Below are 19,575 nucleotides of genomic sequence, written 5' to 3'. Positions count from 1 at the left end.
TGACTGCAGTTTGTCACAAGTTGCATTGATTATGGCACGCAGGTGCCAAAGCATGAATTGATGCAAGATATCACAGGGGAGCTAATCGTCTCCAAAGCAGGAGAAATGCTTTGTCCTTTTAAAACATTTTTTTAACTTCACCTTTTAAGGGCCAGCCTAGTTGCTTTGGAGGTCGTGCTGCCAGTGACAGTGCTCCATACACTGGCAGCCTCCAGGAGAACCACAGGGCAGTGGCAACATGACGTGCCTCTTCTTGGAGTAGCCTTTTGGGGCCGTGAAGAGAGCAGGGTCGCCCAGAGGATTCAGGGGGCCTGGGGCCCCCCCGCCACCGAATTACCACCAAAGACCCAGAGTGGAAGAAGCTCTGGGGTCCTGGGCCCCGCGACAGTTTTCCGGGGCCCTCGGAGCGAGTGAAGGACCCTGCTCCAGGGGCCCCAAAAAACTCTTGTGGGGGCCTCTGTGGGGCCTGGGGCAAATTGCCCCACTTGCGCCCCTCCCCCCATCCCCCCCGGGTGGCCTTGGAAGAGAGTCCCCCATAGGCCTCTCCAGCCAGGGAACGTTGCTGTAGTATGGGGAAGGAGAAGGAAAGGTGTCCTCCATTCAGCTTTTCAATTATGAATCAGGCCCTATCTGCACTTTAACCATTTTTTTACATGCTCATTTACAGTTAGTTTTAAACAAGGTTTGTGTTCCCGTGAATCACGTTTACTACACGGTTAGTAATGGTGACTGCTAACCATGTGTCACCCAAGATGGCGGGCTTGGCTGGCTCATCAGTGTCTCAGGAGATAACAACATTATTCTCTGCTCATACGGGTCCCACAACCATGCCGGTGTATCTGGACTGGCCAGACTTTCTTCCTCCCTACTCTTCAGTAGAACACTTCAGAATGCATTGTCCCTTGGGCTGCTGGTACTGCTCTGGGTACCTCCCCACCCAGAACTCAGAGGTGCTATGATTTTTCCATAATGCAAACACGGTTAGATATTGATGTGGGTGTTGATGCTCAGTCAAGGTTGACACATGGTTGCATTGGGCAAAAAGCTCATGCGTGTTCACAGCTCAACCTGCTTGTAACAGGTCAGATGTGGGTGTCATGACCTGGCTACAGAAACATGGCTGAAGTTGTAATGTAATCTTAGGCTTAGAAAATGGATGGGACTGTGAACTCAGGCATCATTACATGATACAGCTGGGTTTGCTCAGCTGCCTTCTGCTATTTGTGGTTTCTCCCATTTTCTAAAAGGTCTTAATGTTGGGATATCCCAGGTCCTAGTGCCAGTGAAGTTAACTGCTTATCGGACAAGTGAAGAACCTCTTGGGATAACCTTCAGTGCGTTCAAGCAGAAATGATGGTCCCATGTGTGTGGACCAGGACTGCAGAGGTTCTAGAGGGAAGGATCCCAACCATTTGTGTTCCCAAATGTAGCATTTAGGAGTCTCAGTGAGCTATCCTAGACCTGCAAAGCATGTCAGGTATTTCATAGCACTTCATAGCCTTGTAAAATGTCAGGAGATGGCTGAATCAGTCAGTTGATGGAAAAGCCTACAGGATGAAAATCAAACCAGCTTCTCTGGGCCTCATTTATATTAAACAGTGCAGAGTCTACACTTGTTTTCTTCTCTGACTTGTGTTGTAACTTGTTGTACACATCAGAACAGGAACAACTGGTACTTTTTAATATCAACAGTTCTACTGAATATGGAGACACAGTCCTCCTTAGTACTAAAAAGTTAAACAGCAAATTCTGCATGTGCTAAAGGCTTTTGGGATTGTTCAGATGTATGTTCTATGTATCAATAAGCATGTACCGCTCCAGACGTGATTATATAGTATTTCTCAAGATGGATCTAGCCAGGGATGGACAACTGGTCTGGTACATCTGAGTTAGTTTCCTGAAAGCTCTCCTATTCCCTATGACACTTTCTTCACTGCTCCTAGAATGTGGTTTATGTTGGATATTCAGCTCTCCTCTGCAAGTGAAGGGACACTGCCCAATGTCCAGCATAATAGCGTACAGCAGCGTAGCTAAGTACTGCATGTGTATTTTGTACCCCATACACAGAGAATATGAACTTACTTTCTGTAAATGTCATGTTAGGGGAGTGGGCCTCTGGCTAAGGTTAGTTAGGATTTCTGGGTTCTGTTCCCAGCTCTGCCATCATCTTGTTGTGCAATTTTGGACTTTCATTGGGAGGTCCTGTAGCCCTCTTTGACAATCTCACCTTCAATCCTGACCGTACTGTAAAATCCATAGAGTCGGCTAAAACAATTTGTCAGGTTCTTTTTTTAAAATACCTTTTCAAACAGTCTGAAGATTTCCACAGAAAATGTTTGTATCATTTGAAAAGTTGCAATTTTTGACTTGGTGAAAGTTTTCCAATTGAATCGAATGGATTTGGAATAAGCTTTTTGTGACGTTTCCCCCAGGCCCATCTATAGTAAGACTCTGTGGCTCAGGGACGGTTAGAAAATCTCATGAAAGACAGACAAGTCCATACTCTTTGCTCTGTGAGGCATAGCAGTACTGCAGTGCTGATAGGAGTGCCATGTTTGCTGATGTGGTGGGAGTTCAATGCACTTGCAGAAACTAATATTTTGATGGTGGTTTATTTTAAATAATAATTTGCACTTTTGTACTTATGAACATCACTTGAATTGACCCACAAGAAATATATTTCTACCAGCTGTGCCCTAATGTTTATATTTGTTACCATAATGACTTAGGACTTGCACAGGAAGAGTGTACTGATTTGATTAAGGCTGTTGATTAATCACAGTTAACTCACGATTAACTTAAAAAAAAATTAATCGCGATTAAAAAAAATTAATCACGGTTAATCACACTTTTAATGGCACTGTTAAACAATAGAATACCAATTGAAATGTATAAAATATTTTTGGATGTTTTTCTACATTTTCAAATATAATTTCAATTACAACACAGATTACACAGTGTACAGTGCTCACTTTATATTATTATTTTTATTACAAATATTTGTGCTGTAAAAATGATAAACAAAGATAGTATTTTTCAATTTACCTCATACAAGTACTGAAGTGCAATATCTTTATCTTGAAAGTGCAACTTACAAATGCAGATTTTTTTTTTACATAACTGCACTCAGAAAACCAAAACAGTCTAAAGCTTTAGAGCCTACAAGTCCACTCAGTCCTACTTCTTGTTCAGCCAATCACTAAGACAAACAAGTGTGTTTACATTTACGGGACATAATGCTTCCCGCTTCTTATTTACAGTGTCACCTGAAAGTGAGAACAGGCATTCACATGGCACTTTTGTAGCCGGCATTGCAAAGTATTTACATACCAGATATGCTAAACATTCGTATGCCCCTTCATACTTCGGCTACCATTCCATACCATTCGGCTTCCATGCTAATGACGCTCATTAAAAATAATGTGTTAATTAAATTTGTGACTGAACCCCTTGGGAGAGAATTGTATGTCCCCTGCCCTGTTTTACCTGCATTCTGCTATATATTTCATGTTATGGCAGTCTCAGATGATGACCCAGCACATGTTGTTCATTCTAAGAACACTTTCACTTTGACAAAATGCAAAGAAGGAACCAATGTGCGATTTCTAAAGATAGTTACAGCACTCAACCCAAGGTTTAAGAATCTGAAGTGCCTTCCAAAATCTGAGAGGGATGAGGTGTGGAGCAACTTTCAGAAGTCTTAAAGGAGCATCACTCTGATGTGGAAACTACAGAACTGAACCACCAAAAAAGAAAATCAACCTTCTGCTGGTGGCATTAGACTCAGATGATGAAAATGAATATGCATCAGTTTGCACTGCTTTGGATCATTGTCAAGCAGAACCTGTCATCCGCATGGATGCATGTCCTCTGGAAGAGTGGTTGAAGTATGAAGGGACATATAAATCTTTAGCACATGTGGCATGTAAATATCTTGCGATGCCAGCTACAACAGTGCCATGAGAACGACTGTTCTCACTTTCAGGTAACACTGTAAACAAAAAGTGGGCAGCATTATCTCCTGCAAATGTTAATCAACTTGTTTGAGTGATTGGCTGAACAAGAAGTAGGACTGAATGGATTTGTAGGCTCTAAAGTTTTACATTGTTTTATTTTTGAATGCAGTTTTTTTTGTACATAATTCTACATTTGTAAGTTCAACTTTCATGATAAAGAGATTCCACTACAGTACTTGTATTAGGTGAATTGAAAAATACTATTTGTGATATTATAATATAAAGTGAACACTGTACACTTTGTATTTTGTGTGGTAATTGAAATCAGTGTATTTGAAAAGTAGAAAACATCCAAAAATATTTAAATAAATGGCATTCTGTTATTCTTTAACAGTGCGATTAATCGTGATTACTTTTTTTAATCGCTTGACAGCCCTAGATTTAACTAATGTATAGGATGTTGCACTGATTTAACTAAGCCAATTTCTAAACCAATGTCATTAAATTGGTACTGTTTTCTCATTTGGATAAGGCCTTAGATTCTAATTCCCTTCTCCCTTAAATCTTTCCCTTGACTTCAGTAGAAACTGGATCAGGCCTTTGTAGGGTGACCAGATGTCCTGATTTTATAGGGACAGTCCCGATTTTTGGGTGTTTTTCTTGTATAGGCTCCTATTACCCCTCCACCCCGTGTCCTGATTTTTCACACTTGCTGTCTGGTCACCCTAGGCCTTTGGATTCAAGTCAATCAAAAAATCTGACATATCCCCAACAACATCAGTACATCACATCAGTTACAACACTGTAGATTGACTGGGACACAGAGACTGTTATCTCTTTCATGCTTAATTATAAAATAAGCTGAGATGAGTTACTGGAGCTAATGCACCGTTTTGTGAATTGATAGTAACTATCTTCCAATATCTCTGATAAGCATCAGTAGTATCAAAGTGGTGAATAGCAAGCTGATGTTTGCTGGAAGCTGCAAACTGATCTGATATTGCTTTCGCTGAACAATTAAAATATTCTGTTTGGTGTTTGTGACCCATCCATGTTCTTCCGCATTCTAATGCTGACGAGATTTCCCTTTGCTTTTCAGATTTCCAGGTAGAGTACGGGTTTTCATCCATCAACTGACAGCAGACATAAAAACATCCACTCTGTTATTCAAGTCTGAATTACTGCTACAGGGAAGGGTTTTTTAAAGACCTTTGTTTCAGTTTATCTGCATGTTTAAGCATAATCAACGATGTAGACTTGTATCAACAAGGGACAGGCACAGCTAAGACGCTTCCTGGTACAGCCCCAGAACTGTATGGGTGAGGAGGCCCACACGCCAGTTTTGTGACCTGCTTTGTAAAGCTAATTGATGTTGAAATGAAAATTATCTGTAGTGGTTCATTCTTGGCATCTGAGCATGGGTTCTCTCTCCCCATGTCTTGTTCCAAGCAAAGGGTGGTCTAGACACATTCCTCTTCCTTCTGGGGCCCCCCATCCTCAAACTAGGGGATGGTCTCAAACTATCCCTTTTTGTCTGTGGCTCTGAACATGGAATTCACCCTCCAGCTGAGAGGTTGGCCAGTGGCCTCCTATGATGCTGCCATCATAAATTTTCCAGCAGTAGATGCTCTTGCAAGTGCCAGCCCCTCTTCTCCAGATTCCCATGACAACTTTTTGCCATTGCCTATCTTAATGAATGTTCACAATAATATGTATTTGTACAGCACCTCGCACAATGAAGCCCGAAAATGGTTGGCCTGTAGGCACTATTGCAATATAAATGCTAAATTATTATAATTTAAATACTTGGGCAAATTGATTATGTACCTTATCAAAGACTGATCTGCAGTGAGAGGATTACAAGATATATTTATGTCGTGCCATGCATTATGCTTAAAGTGTGGTTGTGCTATGAACAGTAACTATGTAGAAATGGCACCTTCTTAACCAAGAGATGCCTCTTGTGTGCATTCCCAGTAAAATCTGCCTATTGTGACAAAAATAAGTTAAGACTTTTTCACCTGCTATCACTGCAGAGCTGATACACCTAGCAGATTGTAAACTGGAGTCTGTTCATGCTGGTACATGTTCAGCAGAATCGTCCATTAAATGCCCGATTTAACTCCCACTTGAGGTCAAAGAATCTCTTTCCATTGACTTCAGTGGGAGTTGCCCTAAGTTTCAAACAGTTGTCCCTGTGCAAAAGTCATTAGGTTTTCCCAGGTGTCAATGAAGATAAAGTGGAAAAGTAGGATGCACAGGTGTAACAGAGCCTTTGTAACAGGACCTGCAAAGCCTTTATTACTGATGATGAGTGAAATGGAAAGAACCCAGACTGTCTGACACATACAGGTAGCGTTTGCAGTTAGAACTGAAACCATTTTACTTGTCAACTGAGCATACTGGATATAACTGAGTGCCGTTTGTTATGAGAAAAAAGACTTCTGAATTTCATGGTGCCATTTTTGCAGTCACTTTTTCAGAGTAGAGCCACACTCTAATGCTATCCAAGTGGTTAGAAATGCCCTGACACATTGTCGTGTGGGATCTGAGTTGAGGTTCCAAGCTGCAAGCCCACAGAGGAAGCCATTGAGACAGGAAAGGTGTGGCCACTCTGTAGTAACCCCCTGGTTGATTGGGAGCGGTATGGATGCGTTCCACAATGACCCATGTCCAGGCCTACTGAGCAGAGAGTAGATCAGAGCCTTTGAGAGAGATGGGATCCAGAGCTCACCTTAGAAAAGTAATAAGCAGGAGTTTTGACAGGGTTCCATATGGTAAGATTAATTGTTAAGATTTGAGGAAAGTATGAGCATAAATTCACCTCTGTTTTCACCATGACATGAGTACCTTTACCCTGTGTGTGTCTGTGTAACCTGTGTGTCTGACGTATACCTGTATCCGATGCAGTCCCTCCCGGATGGTCATGTCCCCGGAATGAGAATGGACAGAGGAGTGTCTATGCCTAACATGTTGGAACCAAAGGCAAGTGCAGCTGTTATTCACTTTCCTTCGAGACAGTGAAGGTTTGACTATGTACTGCCGATGAGCTACTCTAGGAAATGTGTTGGGTCCCTGTTGTTTCTCTTGACCTCATCCCAATCATTGCCCCTTATGTGCCAAATCTCTCCCTCTGTGCTGGCCCTCACCTCGCATGGGTGCCCCTCCTGTCTGCTCCAGGGGTGGGGCGAGAGCAGCCACAGTGTGCAGCCCCAAGAAGGGGTTCCAGGGGGCAACACTGAGAGGCTGAAAGCGCCTGAGTGATGCCAAATGCAGCTAATTCCCCATCCAGCTGTGAAGCTGCCACGTTCAAAGAGCCAAAACAGGAGGAACCCACAGTGCTTAAACCTGGATAGATGCATAACTCGGGAACAGGCACGTTTAACTGCAGTGAGGCCGGGTTCGTCACAGAGCATTAGTGGAAAGGGAAGGGCCTAATTCTCACACTAGGGCCTCTTTATACCACTCCAGTGGAAAGAGGCCTTAGTATAAATGGGCATCAGATCCTAAAAGTTAAATAAGGTTTGATACCCAAGTTGCTGGAGCAGCAAGAGAAGTCATTTATATACAGGCATTGTCCAACTTACCCAACTGTGTGCTGACCGTTAGTAAAACAAATGTTATCAGTTATCAGCACAGCTGTTATGCCTCATCTGAAGCCTGTGGGTTATAGCAACACACCTTTCTAGGGGTGCACACTGACCCATAAGAAGAGATCATTCTCCTTATTAAGAGATAATATGAAGCTGCCTGGTACAGTGAACAGATGCATTTTCCCCCCTTTGCTTTCGAGCAAAACTCACTGCCTCTCTTTCCGTTTAATTCCACTCCTGTTTGAATGGAATAGTGAACCAAAAGGAAAGCATGTAACATTATTTTCAAGAGTAATTGAAACACAATGGGAAGGGACTGCAGCAATGCATCTTTTCCTGTGTAATAGTACTGCACCTGCCTTGACGGTACTGTATGTAACAAATTGGCACAGCTACCTGTCCAATTGGCAGGAATGTTCCTTAGGTGTACCTCCGCTTCCCACACAAACATTTAGACTGACGCGTGCTCACCAAAATCTGTCATTTCTCAGTCTTAAAATGAAACCCTCATGTGACCCAGGTGCATTAATCCTCATGTGTGTAGATTACGCTCAGCTCTTATGGTCCTACAATATCTTGGATTTTCGTGTAAAACATAGTGAAGGAAGTAAACAGAGGCATTGTTCTTGGTCATTACTGTTAATAGTTACAGGGAGAAGATTGTTACCAGCTAATATGAAATGTGGCTTATGAGAAATGAATTGGGAGTTGAGGGGGAGTCTTAGTCCATTTCCTAGCCTGCAGATGGCACCATCCAAAATTAGCTATCACCTAAATTGGCGCTGAGACCCCAAGTTGGTAACCTCAGCAGAGAAGCCAAAGACTTAAGCAGGCAAAGCGGCTGGAGCACCATTGTAATCCACCTGGCCATTGAGCTGCCACCTCTACTGAATTTTACGGGATGGTCCCAGTTTTGAAGAGCTCGAGAAGTGAGACAGATGGTGGGAAGCTTGCAGTGCTGCTGCCCATACAGTACCTGTTCTAACAATGAATAACAGACTCACATCTCCAGGGCTGTCAGTCCAACTGCCTTCATCAGCCCTAGATTAACTTTTGAAAAGAGGGATTCTTAGGGTGTTTGTTGAGAAAGGGATGCTATCACCTGGGTATTAAATGTAATACTTTACAACTGTGGCTAAAGGCATTTTGGGACTGAAACAGCATGTTAATAGTGAGAGGGATTCAATTAGAGCTGTGTTTTACATTGTATACATTTCTCTATTGCTCGTTAACCTGCTGAAAAACTATGGTTTTGCCAAAATCACAAGGGTTGACGTTTCTGCCTTTAGGGTGAGCAGCAATTTTTGGAGACAACATTGCTTTTTCTGCTTTTGAGCCAGCACCAGACATATTATAGAAGGCCCTAGCCCTGGCTTCATAAGCCTTGACCTAAATGAAATGTAAATTTTAAAAATATGTTTATATATCTACCTTGGGGAATTCACCACTCCTTAGATCCTGCTTTATTCTGGCTCCTTACTCCAATATAATGCCTGCTTTGAAGTATAACTCCTTACAGCCACCATTGCTGTTGATGGACCCAGGCAACATATTTTTAAATAACTGTTTTATTCTTGCTTTGGGTGGCAAATTCTGACATTTTCCTAAGAGTAAAATTTATAGGAATTTTGCTGTAGTAAAAGTTTAGTTTATGTTGACATTTAATAACGTAGGGCCAGATCCTCAGCTGGTGTAAATTGGTATAGCCCAATTAACTTGCCAACAGCAACCTAAATGAGCTGAGGCTTGGCTCAAAATGTGTGTTTATTGCCCATGAAAAATGTGGGATGGGGAAATCAGTGAATTTCACGAAACTTCATCCAATAGAAACAAGGAGCGGGTACCTCAAAAGGAGGTTAGAGTTTGTGTATTCTGAAACCAAGAATTATGAACTATGCTATGTAGTGAATTTTTAAATATAAAACGTGATGATGACCTCAAACCTTTGAATTAAGCTTTCCCTGTGTTCACTGTGGTTATTTTATGATAAGTTACACTTTTTCATATAAAATTGTGTATTGTAGTTATTTTAAGTGTTGAACAGAAACAATGTAACTCTTAAAGTGTAAAGTAGAACTAATTGTACAATTATGAGAATGTCAGACTCTAAGACATACTGGCTGTAAGATATGGTTAAGTACACATTATTTAAGTTATTAACTACAATAAACTCAATGGTATGTTCATTTATGGCTGAATCTTATTTATTATGCTTGTGAAAAATTTGTTGGGATAGTTGGTGACAATGGAATGAACTTAGTGAAGCAGGACAACAGAGTTTTGTTACCAGGGCAGTCTTAATTTCTAAGAATGTTAAGTGTATTTATAACATTGGCTCTCTGCGTAGCAGTTTCTGTGAGAGGACTTGGTGGTCTCTGTCCTTTCCCCAGTGGACAAATATCCACATCACTAAAACCACCACCACAGCTGGCAATAAAGGCCAATCCAATTTGCACTGAATCCCATGGAAAAACTCACATTAACTTAAATAAGAGTTGAGTCAGGCCCTAATTGAGAAGCTTATGGGCATGCTCAGCAGAGAGGCCAAAGGTGAAATGGACAATAGAAGGTGGACCATTAGATTTTCCATTAGACATGGTCTCTCTAAGTTATGGCAAAGACACATAGGAGTCTTGGCAAAGGGACACCTGCATTGTTGCTGTCTATGCTGTAGATGTTTGATAACTAAACAGAGGACTTCAGTTTCCAGCGCTATGAATCCAGCACTTTATTTTAGGCACCAAATTTTATTAATTCCTTTCTGTGGCATATCATTTTGATTGGGTTAGATTGATTAGGGAATAGCTGACAGGAAAAGCGCCAAAGCTTTTCATTTTAAAACTGTGGCATTAAACCTGTCCAAACAAATGAAGAGCATGATTTTCCTTAGTTCCAAAAACTGATTAATGCAGAATATCTGACTATTAGTACAATATTAATCAAACCAGAGAACCTCATAAAATATTGTAGAGAAGATTTAACGGATGTATGCCATGTTAAAGAAGGGGAAGGCATGTAAGATAAATTCCTACTACAAAAACTTTTCCTGCAATCCATCTGTTATGTCAAGGTCAAAATGCACAGTGGGGACCTGTGATTTGTTTGTAAACAAATCAACAAACAACATGGAAAATAATTCATCTGATAAATTTCACTCAATGCAAGGCCCAATCTGATAACTAACAAAGTTGTTAAGAGATGCTACTTTTTTCTGACTGTACTTTCAGGTGGTGGTGGTTGAAGTACAATAAACTTTAGTTCTTTTCCTTAGAACTGTGCAAATTATTGCAACCATCAAACGTGTTCATGAATGCTACATATTTTTTCCTAAATAAACTCCACACTAACTTACCAAGTGGCAAAAAATTGACTAGAGATGCATCTTTGTGGCTAAAAACAAATATATATATTGTACCTTTTTATATAAGTCTGTGGGAAGTGTGGATATACATATCTCAGAAAATGGTGCTGGTGTGTATTGTACCTACAAAATGTGGTCGAGTTGGTTTTGTTAGCGAAGGAGTATTTGGTCAAGCCAGATTGGACTTCACTTTCAGGCAACTTAAAGAAGCTTTTTTATAGTTTTGTTATTTCCTTTTAAGAACAGTGGTTGTGTGGTTGGGTGAAGAATACATGTATGTTCTTTTGTCTTTGAGTGTAAATCCGTCTCTTCCTCCCCCCTCCCCCCATCCCTCTTATACACGAACAGATTTTTCCATATGAAATGCTCATGGTGACCAACAGAGGGCGAAATAAAATATTACGGGATGTAGACAGAACCCGGCTTGAGGTAAGGAAGCAAGTTCCTAAATGTACTTTCCTACTGAAGTTTATTGTTCCTCATTTGAACGATCAAATGTAGAAGTGTGGGCCCTTGCTTTGAACCAAGAAGCCCTCTCAGAAATGCCTTGTGTAGCAATGGAGATTTGTCAAGCGGAAGGATTCAGGAGGTGGTAGCAAAGGTGTAGGGTTAAATACTGTAGCAATTGCAAATCTGCTTCGAGGAATGAGTATGAATGTCTCATTAAACCTCATCAATGGAGCTTCTCAAGCATCCAGTTGTATTTGCTCGTAAATTGATGAGAAGGCAGATATTGGTAAATCATTATCCAGTAATCATAGGAACATGAGATCAGGTCCAGTATCACATCTCTGACAGTGGCTGCTTCTAGATGCCATAGGTGCTGGAACCAGGGGTGCTGGGGGTGCTGCTGCACCCCCTGGCTTGAAGTGGTTTCCACCATATACAGAGCTTACTGTTTTTGGTTCATTAGCTCTCAGCACCCCCACTATACAGATTGTTCCAGCCCCCCTGCCAGATGCTACGGAGGAGCCAGGGACTCCAGAGTGCCATGGAATAACCTGCCCACAGCAGAAGTTTCTTCCCAGCTGCCATTAATTAGTGTCTGGATTATGTCTAGAAGCATGAGGTTTATGTCTCTACTTCCACATAAAAAATTGTTCATGAATGTGGGTTAAGGAGACTTGGGCAGTTGTGTGATGTTCTGACTGCTTGTGGTTTTAAACCCAGTTTCTTTGAAGGGGGCCATCAATATCCAGACAGCATTATGGTCACTTATATGTTTTTTAAGGAATGGATCTGTGGGCTATAGGTGTAATCCTGCCCTTTGTTTTGCTCATGCACCAGTGAGAGCTTCATCCCCCCCACCCAGCATATTCTAAGCAGCAGCTGAGGAAGAAACCTGTGGAGAGTCTGAGACAGCCCTCTCAGGGGGTGTGGCCAGTGCAGGTGCTGGTGCACCACAGCTTTTAGGGAGCGTGGTTTGCTGGAGAGATGGCTTGGTCAAACCTTTCCTTCCCTAGCACGTGTGCTGCATGCTGCTGCACATGCTAGCTGGCCCAGCGTATTGCCATGCAAGGAAGGCAGTCCTTCTGAAAATTTCCCCTTTAATCACTCTCTGTCTGTTTTCCCCCTCTTAAAATGGAAACAATAATACCTATGTCACAAGTAGCTGAGAAGCCTAATTAATGGGACACAGTGAAACCCAGTGGATAGAGCACTGGACTGGGATTCAGGAGACCTGAGTTCAATTCCGGGCTCTGCCCCTGGCTGGCTGGGATGTTAGGCATGTCACTGCACTTCTCTGTGCCTCAGTTTCCCCTGTTGTGCAACGAGATGATACTGACCTCTCTTTTAAAGTGCTTGGGGGACCTACTGATTAAAATCACTATATAAGATGTGTAGGTATTATTATGAATTCATTTGTGGTGGATAAGCACGTTGAGAGCTTTGTTAGCATTATTTCAGTGTGTGTCCCTGGACCTTTAATCAAGCCCCTAAGGCTAGCACTGGAGCTGCTTGCCAACTTACCCGAGCTCCCTGAGACTACTGCTGTGCTTTGGAATGAAATCCTTAATGAGCCCATTCTCCACTGACTGTCTGTGCTTTTCTCCCTTTCTCCAGCGTCACTTAGCACCGGAAGTTTTTCAAGAAATATTTGGCATGACAATACAAGAGTTTGACAAGTTACCTCTTTGGAGACGCAACAACATGAAGAAGAAAGCAAAACTCTTTTAATTCACTCTACATTTATAGCCCTTTAAACTAAACAAAACAAATTGCATAGGATATCGTGTGATAAAGTCCATATTCTCTTTGGAGAGCAACTTACTCATCCACCAAAAAAGGAAAAATCTGACAAAGGCACCTGTATTCATAGCAATTGGGCCAACATGAACATTTGCCAATGGGGTAAAAATTTCTATGTTCAGAAACTTGATGGCAGTTTTCACATGTGTAAACTTTTTACATGTCGTATACATGATAGGAAGCGGTTCTTTTCTTCTCCCTCCATAATATTCCCTTTATTTTTGCCCAGAATATGATGGACTTTATTGCTAAAGCCAGGAAGTGCTCTTAGGATGCCTAGTAGAATGAAAGAATTGTAATCACTTCAAGAAATGAATATATATACATATATTCTGTAGTATACCCATATGGTAAAATTAATCCTTTTTGCACACCATTTCTTAACTGGCACTGTTTTAAACAGCATATTCTTTCTGTTAGGAAAGAATGAGGCTCTATTCCACTGCATACCAACCAAATTATTGGAAAACAAATTCCCTGCTTGTACTTGTACTACATATATGCTAGGATATCAATAGTGAATTGCTGTGTATGTTTTCAGATCTTCCCTCCTCCATACTTTCTGCTTTAATTAACATGGCCTGGGCTTTACTAGTCATTTAAGTAAAGGGAATGGTGTAGGAGTGGCAGTTTTCTTGTTCTTTAGTCTGGGGATTTAGGGAGGGTGGTGGGTGGAGGAAATGAAAGGGTTAAAAGGAAATTCTTCTCAAGTATTCTCTGGTGCACACCCACAGACTTTGGGCCAAATTCCCTGCTACTGCAAAATGGCTCAGCTGCACTGAGTTGCACCCGCAGAGAATTATAGTCCTATCTTGCACCATGTTCTCCCAGTATAGGCTCAGTGGTTACATCCCTGTTGCAGACATTGAGGATACTGCACAGTGTATCAAGTTGAGCACTTTTTTATTGTTTGTGAACATGTTTTCACTCATGCTTTGAAAAGAGGGTTTGGAATTCCTTTGATGCTACAAAGATGCAGCCTTGGTATTGTTTTGTGCCTGGCACACTTTGTAGGGTGCAGGAAATCATGCTGGATAGTTTTTTTTTAATCGAGTTATGCTTATTATTCTTTGCATTCTTTTCCCACTGCTCCAGAGTGTGAAGATTGCCTGTATATAACTTCACTGCTTGGAGGGCAGGTTGTGTTCTCACGAGGACATGAGGAACACATTACCTTCCCTGAATGCTTAGCTGCTGAAAGGTCAGCGTCTTCTCTACATTGGTGCTGAACTGCCAATGTATCCCTCTTTTTTATGAATGCGCTAGTCTACAGAGGGATGTCAAGATTTTCCTTTTAGATTTGATAGTTCTCATGGGAGACACCAGAGCCTTTTGTGTTTTCCATTACTGAGGACTAACACATAGACATCAGGAGGAGGAGGTGGTTAGGTCTGTTAAGTCGTGTAGGAGATTTGAGATTCTGGATCATTGCATTGAGTTCTGCACTTCTGCTCCAGCAGGCTGCACGCTGTCCTATAACTAATCTTCTCCATGTGCAGAATTAACCAAATCCTGCTTTCTGGTTGCAGTCTCAGAGAGGCGTGATCCAGCAGAACCACTGAAGAGATCTGGGCAGAGGGTTTAGTATTTGTGGGGTCCATACCGCCTGCATGCTAGAGAGCACAGCCAGGGGAAAGGAATAGTGCAGACCAGGGGATGAGCTGGTGGAGGTGCTACCATGCAGCGCCATCAGCCATTACCCCTATGGAACAAGAGCACAGAAGTTCTCAGTGAACAGCATAACACTGGTCCAAACGAATCCCTGGGGGTAATTCCAGTGACTTCAGTGGGGTTACAGCAAGGATCAGTTCAGCATGTTTTGTTTCATGTTCCAGCACAAGCATAATAAACATTTCCAGATTACTACTGACAAGTAAATGGGAGTGGAATAGCTGAAATGAGATGCAAATCCGGGTTACCAATGAAACCAAACACAGCATACTGAAGGGGCAAACAGCTTATGATTGGGGAGTTTGGTAGGGTTGGAATTTGCTGAAATCTGCTGTTTGTTCCTTGCAGATTATGGCTCAATTTCAAGCCGGATATTTTGGGCATCAGTTTTTAAAACATTCCCGAAATTATTTAGGCCCCAACCCTGCAGATGACTCCACACAAACATAGCGTGACACACCCTGGTGAGCAGTGATTTGGAGGGTCAGTCTTAGTCTTTTTCCCAGTTCTGATTTTCAGTTCAAAGGATGCTCTCCTGCGTAGCACAGGAAAAGCTGCAAGCTTGCAGACCACATTATTCCCTCCATCTGTAGCTTTATTATTAAACATCTCCACAGCTGACTAGGCAACATTATCCAACGGAAAAGTTGAAAACCAGCAAAGTTTGAATTTCAAAATATCTGACCTGGTTATTTTCAATGCTTTATTTTCAAAAACCCAAGCTATGAAAAATGACTTCAGGTTAGATTGTATCTATTTCTAACCAGTTCCGACCTATCGCCACTATCCCTGCTTAGAAAGAAATGAAAGAGAAGCCAGTTTAGGTGCCCCAGGCATCTTAGCCTACACACATCTTCAGGAGTTTGCTGTGTAGAAGCTGGTGTCATTGTCCTTTACAACGATAGGTTTCTCCATTACTAAGAAATACATGAGGACATTCATGAAAGTTAAGATGACTCAAATAAATGTGTGAAGTTAAAGCACATTAATTACAAAGGATTACACCCCTGTGTAAATGCTGTCATTAAAGTGATGTTAGTTCACTGTAGCTAAATTCTCTGCTACTGTGAACTAATGCTGCTTTACCTCACAACTTTAGTTATTTCATCTTAACTTCCCTGAGTGTCCCCATGTACACAACCCCTAGGAGATCCCATGTCTTTAAGGATCACTGCTGCAGCCCTGGGGCCTGTTTTCTCCAGTGAGCAGCTAGTAATTCTCACCACAAGTTTTTCTACCTTCCCATCGGCCTGAGATGGCAAGTAGCAGCCTCATAAACAGAGACATAGCCCCAGGGAGAGGTTCGTTAGTTTGTGAATCATTTCCCTAGCACCACTCCCATATTCTGTTGTTTTGGGGCATATCTTCAAGATGTAGGTAAATTCCCCCTCCTGCTTAAACGTTCCCTGAAGATATGGTGCTGTTCAAGTAGGTTCCCATTTGCAGATACAAATGCATATTTGGAGCACGCAGTTACCTGATTGCTGACGTGTTCGCATGTTCTGAGTGTACCTAGTGCATTGCCATGATTGGCCTGGGTGTAAATCAGTGCAGAATTTGGCCATAGGCACTTCTTTTTGAAAATGGCACCCATTACTTATTGCCTTTCCTTCAGCTCTGCAGCACCCATACCAGCCATGATGAGATTGTTAAGGAATGCTGTGTGTAGCTTAGCAATATTCATCAGTGTTGTTGGGATCAAGTAATTTGACTTACTGTTTTTGTCCCCTCTCCTGTCAACTAAGAGACAGAAAAAAGACACGAGAATTTTTATATAAACTAGAAAGAAGCAAGAAGGAAGACTTGGCCAGTCCAGTGTCTTTGCACTATATTGTAAGTGAACTCATTTCTACTCAGGCTTGAAAATCAGAATGATAGTGCATTTATCTTAATATGTGCATTGTGTCTTCTCTGCAGATTTTAGGATTAAGCCAGTAGCTGGAAGGATAGATTTGGAAGTTTTTAGACTTGGCTAACACTTTCAGCTTCCCAGTGAAACATGAAACCATTTTTTTCCTTTCAAAACTTGTTTGAGGAGCTTCATTATATTATTTTGTCTTCCTTAAAGGATAACTTCATGCTGGTGTCATTTAAAACAGATTGGAGCCCTGTTAAGAGTTTGAAAAGATTGTCTAACAACAATGCACTTTTTTTCAGTTTCTGGTTAGTAACTTAAATATCCTTTGTGATGACCTGTAAACTCAGATCAGCTGCCATATGTGGTGAAAAGAGTCAGGCTGGAAAAGTAATGAGAGGGTTATTGGTCTTACAAGGTGCAAGACTTAATTTTGTGATTCTGATAACGTCCTGGTGTTTCCTGTCACTGGACTGTCTTTTCTTTGATGTTTGCCTGTTTTAAAGTTTGACTTGCTCTGATGCTGAAGGTTTTGCCATCCTCTCCCCATTCGGAGGCACACCTTGGAAAGTCTTCATCGCTCAGATGGTCCAAAAGTCCTGTCATCTGGGGAGAGTCACCAAGTCTTTTTGGAAAAATTTGTTAAGCTTGAATTAGCCACCAGCCTTTGAAGCCAAATCCCTTTGAGTAGTTGCCTCTCTCGAGGTTTATGCTGCGGCCAGTTTTAAAATGCAAGTTAATCTTTACAAAGAGAGAATTCTTTTGTTCTGTTATAAATATGGCAGGGATGCCTTGAGGCGGGGAGTGGGTCTGGCTCAACTAGGGTCCTCCAGGGCTCCTCAGAGGTGAGTTTAACGTATTTAAGAGGAAATAATTGCAGATCAGCCAAGTGCTGCTCACTCTCAAAGCCCCTTGAAGGCACTGGAGTCATAGACAAATGTAAATCCGGAGTAACAGGTGTAAATCAGGAGTAAGTCTACTGAAGTCAATGGAAATAAGCTGGTGTAACAGGTGACCGCAGAATCAGCCCACAGAAAGAGAGCCAGTGCTGTATCCCAAAGACCTAATACTGAGCAGGCCTGAGCACCTGTAGCCCCCATCAATTTCAATGTAAGTTGGGAGAACTCAGCCCTTGGAAGGGCTGGACCTTAGGACAGAGGAGTTATGTAATGAATGAAAAACCTCCTCTTTCTCTCCATCCCTTTCCCCTCTTCGATATCTATTAACACCCTTTCAGGATTCAATGTGGGGGGAGGGACGGTTTGGTTTTTGTTTTTGCTATGACTCGCTCCACGTGTTGGACGCTACTTTATATCCACTGAAAAGAACAGTCACAAGAAGATTCACCACCCACCCCATTGGAGGGAACAAGCAAAGCACCCAACCTGTCCTGGAGCCATGATCATCTCTGTCCACTACACACACTTGGGTCTTGATTCTGCAGTCAGTGCTCACTTGAGCAACCCCAGTGCCACTGCACTGTCCACCCACTCAGACTTCATGGGACTGTTCAGGCAAACAAGGGCAGCAGGATTCTTAGTGCAGACACATCCCGGGGAGGGCTGTTTAGACCTGGGGTATGGTCTTCGGCTATTGCAATGTAATGAGAAGCATAGAAAGTGCTACTGAGCTCTGTGATGAGAGAACAATGTGCCTTTCTCCTTCGGTATGAAAACACCGCCAGTGGTTGGCTACAAGACCCACAGTGGGTGGCAGCTGGTGTGGATTTTGTCTTGTGATGCCCACCTCCACCTTTTGTGTCGCATTTAAATAAGAAGACCAGTGTTGTGCACAGATTGGGATGTTCCAGTTGAAGGCCCCTCTTGTCAGGCATCATCTCTGAGGCCAATAAGCATATTCATTGACATGTAAGCATGTTCAGGAAGTGTGTGTGTGGGGGGGGAAATAATTGGCCATCAGTGTTGTTGCCATGAATTACTTCATTTCCCGAAGGGCTTCTAACAAGGAAATTCATTTATGTTAATTACTTCCTCAAAATGTTCCTCCACAGGAGAGAATATTGATCCTGCATGCTTTGAGATCGTAGTTTTCTGAGATGAAGCAGCCCTTCCATTTTGCTCTGGAGGCAAATAGGTGTTTCAGCTGCACAATCTTGCAGAATGTTCATGGTTAGTGCATCAAACACAGCACTTTGGGCCAAATTTTCAAATATATTTAGGTGCGTAATTCCTAAAGATGCAGAGAGGAATTGAAAGTCACTGGGAGTTAGGTGCCTATATGCATCTTTTGGACCTGATCCATAGCCCATTGAAATCAACGAAAAGACTCCCATTGACTTCAACCTGCTTTGGATCAGGCCCTTACTCAGTTGGCTAGGCCAGAAAAATATCTATCCCAGAAGCCATTTCTTCGCATAGTAATGAGCTTTTTGTATCATTAATAAAACTGTTCTGTGCAAGCAGAGTGACTGTGTGAGTTGCTAACAACCCTTGCAGTAAGGGGGCCTTATAGATGGCTGGGGTTTAAGTTTTGGGGCATAAAACTAACTTTAAAAAGAGATTTTGTTTTAAGTTGATAGGTTTTAGCGATGGGTCTTTTGTTTTGGGTTAGGTTTCATTATGTTTTCTCCCCTTCCTTCAGAAACTTGACAAACCAGCCTTTTTTGAAAGATTCCCTTTCTTATTCAGTGGTTTGCGGTATAGCTCTATTTCCGAGTCTTTCTGTAAAAGTGAATTGATGTCTGTCTGTACAGTAAGTCCTCTTGTTTGCGAAATGAGAAGTTGACCTAGGTTGCTGTTCTGTACAATTACTGATCTTCTCCACTTTCATATTGCAAGCAACACATATTGCACTCCTATGCCACTATAATCTGCATCACTGTTGTACGCAAATCAAGTCAATGAATAAAGTTTTGTGCTTTATTCTTAA

The 19,575-nt window shown here is 41.9% G+C and overlaps 1 protein-coding gene across 21 annotated transcripts in view; it reads left to right on the top strand.

Annotated features, from left to right (window-relative positions):
* Positions 1-19,575, top strand: part of ABLIM1 (actin binding LIM protein 1) — a 295,428-nt gene extending 275,853 nt beyond the window's left edge. For 20 of the 21 annotated variants that reach the window (XM_039546132.1, XM_039546129.1, XM_039546130.1 and 17 more), the window contains 4 exons: positions 5,056-5,063; positions 6,867-6,941; positions 11,259-11,339; positions 12,975-13,088. In XM_039546132.1, coding sequence (XP_039402066.1) covers positions 5,056-5,063; positions 6,867-6,941; positions 11,259-11,339; positions 12,975-13,088 — 278 coding nt within the window. Of the gene's footprint in view, positions 1-5,055; positions 5,064-6,866; positions 6,942-11,258; positions 11,340-12,974 lie in introns of all 21 variants that reach the window. The other variant, XM_039546125.1, reaches the window with a different exon arrangement.

This window comes from Mauremys reevesii, linkage group 7, assembly GCF_016161935.1.
Source record: "Mauremys reevesii isolate NIE-2019 linkage group 7, ASM1616193v1, whole genome shotgun sequence".
Classification (NCBI taxonomy): Eukaryota; Metazoa; Chordata; order Testudines; family Geoemydidae; genus Mauremys; species Mauremys reevesii.
Note: the sequence above shows the minus strand (reverse complement) of the source record. Positions and strands in the feature narration are given on the sequence as shown.